The 3355-nt window shown below is 36.5% G+C and overlaps 1 protein-coding gene across 1 annotated transcript; it reads right to left on the bottom strand.

Moving 5' to 3' along the window:
* Positions 1–2551, bottom strand: HELRODRAFT_169949 (hypothetical protein; the record flags this gene model as incomplete). Its single annotated transcript, XM_009015751.1, has 5 exons — positions 1–170; positions 494–832; positions 1165–1269; positions 1645–1861; positions 2516–2551. 5 exons carry the CDS (start codon positions 2549–2551, stop codon positions 1–3), a joined length of 867 nt encoding a protein of 288 aa, XP_009013999.1.
* Positions 2552–3355: the final 804 nt, after the last annotated feature.

Below are 3355 nucleotides of genomic sequence, written 5' to 3'. Positions count from 1 at the left end.
CTACGCGAAGTATTCACTGTTTTTGGTAATGGAATATCCGGAAGAGGAAGTGACGAGCTCTGAAACGGCCAAAACGTAGCTTCCTTCGTCTTTCCGTCTAAAGCGATGAATTATCCAGGCGGTGATGATGACGATGATGATGATGAACGCGATGACGATTAGGGAAATTCCTGATGGTGATGACGATGATGAAGATGATGGTGATGATGAAGAAGGTGGTGGTGAGGATGTAGAAGATGGTGGTGATGATGAAGAAGGTGATGGTGAGGATGTAGAAGATGATGGTGATGATGGGTAATGCCGTTAAAAATTTACTTCATGCATGCAGTTGAAACCATCATATCATCATCGTCGTCCTCATTAACAACATAGCCATCATTATCAACATCACTATCATTGCCACATCATCATTAGTAGCAGCAGCAGTAGCAGCAGCAGCTACAACAGCAACAACATCACCACCACAATCATCATCTTCATGAAAAGTACTAACCAACAGTAAATACGGGATCGTGTTTGGCCAGTGCAACTGATGATGACGACGACGACGAAGATGTTTCTGTCTCATCATCATCATCACTACCATTGTAATCATCATCATCATCGTTGTAAGCATCATCATCAGCATCATCGCTATCGTCTTTTGGATTATTCTTATTTTTTTCCTGGTTTTCCCTGGTTGTATCGCTGATTTTGTTGCTACTGTGATCAGGATTGCTTCCACTTTTGTTCTTGTTATTATTATTATTATTATTATGATTATTATTATTATTATTGTGAAGATTCTTTCCATTCAGGTTGGGATAGTTTGCATCCTCATCTTGACCGTCGTCTTCTTGATCGTCATCATCATCATCATTATCGCCATGTAAGTCACCATCATCATCATCATCGTTGTTGTGAGAATCATCATCATCGTCGTCGTTGTTGTTGTTGTTGTGAGAATCATCATCATCATCAACGTCCTCGCCATTGAAGTCTGTTGTTTGAGTGGAGGGAGGGAGGAAGAAAGGTGTTTTTTTAAACTTGTTCTATGATTATCGTATATTTTTTTCCCAGTATCATCATCATCCCCATCATCATCACCATCCTCCTCATCCTCATCACCATCATCATCACTATTATTAATAATAATAATTAGGTCATCATCGTCAATGTTGTGACCTGCTTTCTCCTGATTGGTCGAAGTTCGAGTGACGTAATTGGTTTGGGGCGTGTCCTTCCCGGTGTTTGTAAATGTATGTTCGGGAGAGATGTAAAAAGGTTTCCCTATAGGTCGTCATGGTGATGATGACGATGATGATGGTGACGATGATGATGACGATGATGATGACGATGATGATGACGATGATGATGGTGACGATGATGATGACGATGATGATGACGATGATGATGACGATGATGATGACGATGATGGTGACGATGATGATGACGATGATGATGGTGACGATGATGATGACGATGATGATGACGATGATGACAGTTAATTAGCTAATTGACATGCCGACGGAAGCCTAGACATTTACGTCATTAATTAGAATGCTTACGTCAAACTTAATTAACCCTGCCAAAGTTATAATTGCAATAATAATAATAATAATAATAATAATAATAATAATGATGATGATGATAACGATAATGAACCGTGATGGTTGCAGATGGGCTGGCGTGGCATCTTCACGATGGTGTTCTGGATGTACTCGCCATCCTCATCCACACACCAACACTCCTTTGTGACGTCATGGCACTGAATTGGGTCGAAGGATCCGTCGTTTAGGCAGTGTACGACATACGGGTTTTTAGTTGACCTCGTTAGCTGGCATTTGGTTGGCTGGCTGGTCGGTGACGTCATGTTTTGCTGCTGTTGTTGTTGATGATGTTGTTGATGTTGTTGTTGATGTTGTTGTTTATGTTGTTGTTGGGGGTGGTGTTTGGATTTCGAGGAAAGCTTTTTTGCTTGTTTTTCATGTTCATGTTTGTGTTGAGAATGTCGATTGTGTTGTTGTTGTTGATGTTGTTGTTCATACTCATATTGTTGTTGTTGTTGGAGTTTATACTCATGTTGCTGTTGCTGTTGGTCCTTGTGTTGATAATAATTATTGCGATAGTTGTTTTTGAATTTGTTGTTATGCCGATGTTGTTGTTGATGTTGTTGTTGAATCATCTGTTCATCCAACATTCCGGAGCCATCATCATCGCCATCATCATCGTATGGTGGTGAATTATACAACGACGACGATGATGATGACGACGATGATGATGGTGTCGGTAGCCACATTTTGAATTCTGTTTGCGCTTTCTAGACGTGATATTCGTTGATGCGTATGTGGTATGATAGCCAAGTAATTTTTTATTTCTAAATTTAAAGTCGTCATCAACATCATCATCATCGTCGTCATCATCATCATCGTCGTCATCATCATCATCACCACCATCACCATCATCATCATCATCAACAACGTCGTCATCATCATCATCATCACCACCATCACCATCATCATCATCAGGAACTAACGTATCTAGCTTTTCCGTCGACTGAAACGGCGGCCATATTGAATAAAATAACCACGATTAAAAGTGAATTTAAACAGGAACAACTTTTTGTTGATTTCAGATTTTGATGATGATTGTTGTTGTTGTTGTTGCTCTTGTTGTTGTTGTGTCTGCTAGTTCGCCAGCTGGAAATTTTCAACGTGTGCATTACATTACACGTTTTAAATATAAAATCTCAAAAATATGTCGTTGTTGATGTTGTTGTTGTTGCTGATGTTGTTGTTGATGTTGTTGTTGATGTTGTTGGTGGTGGTGACGTAGACGATGACGTTGATGTTATGATTATTGTTGTAATCCCATGCGTCATATAAGATCTAATAGAAGAAGATGCAATGGATCGCAATATCTCGCCATGTTAAAATATTGCTTAAATGAAAGTATAATAATTATATTTTCGCTATAATTTATCCATAATATAATAACAACGTTTAGTTATTTTAATTATAGCTATTTTTATTATTTATCCATAATAAAAATAATTAGAAAATCTATCCATATTTTTTTATTTTAACTGTAAAAAAGTCGATATATTAACTTTCTCTTTCTTCATCTCTTTCTTTCTCTTTCTCTCTCTGTATATATATATATATATATATATATATAGATATATGAATAAATATGAATAAATATGAATATATATAAATATATATTTGGATATATGTATATGGATATATATATATATATATAGATGTAACCAGATGAACGCATACTATATGTAATATATAAATACATTACACTTTTACAAGTTACATATATATATATATATATATATATATATATATATATATATATATGTATAAGT

This window comes from Helobdella robusta (genome assembly GCF_000326865.2).
Source record: "Helobdella robusta unplaced genomic scaffold HELROscaffold_16, whole genome shotgun sequence".
Taxonomy (NCBI): Eukaryota; Metazoa; Annelida; class Clitellata; order Rhynchobdellida; family Glossiphoniidae; genus Helobdella; species Helobdella robusta.
The sequence above is the reverse complement of the archived record's forward strand: the minus strand, read 5'-3'. Positions and strand labels throughout refer to the sequence as shown.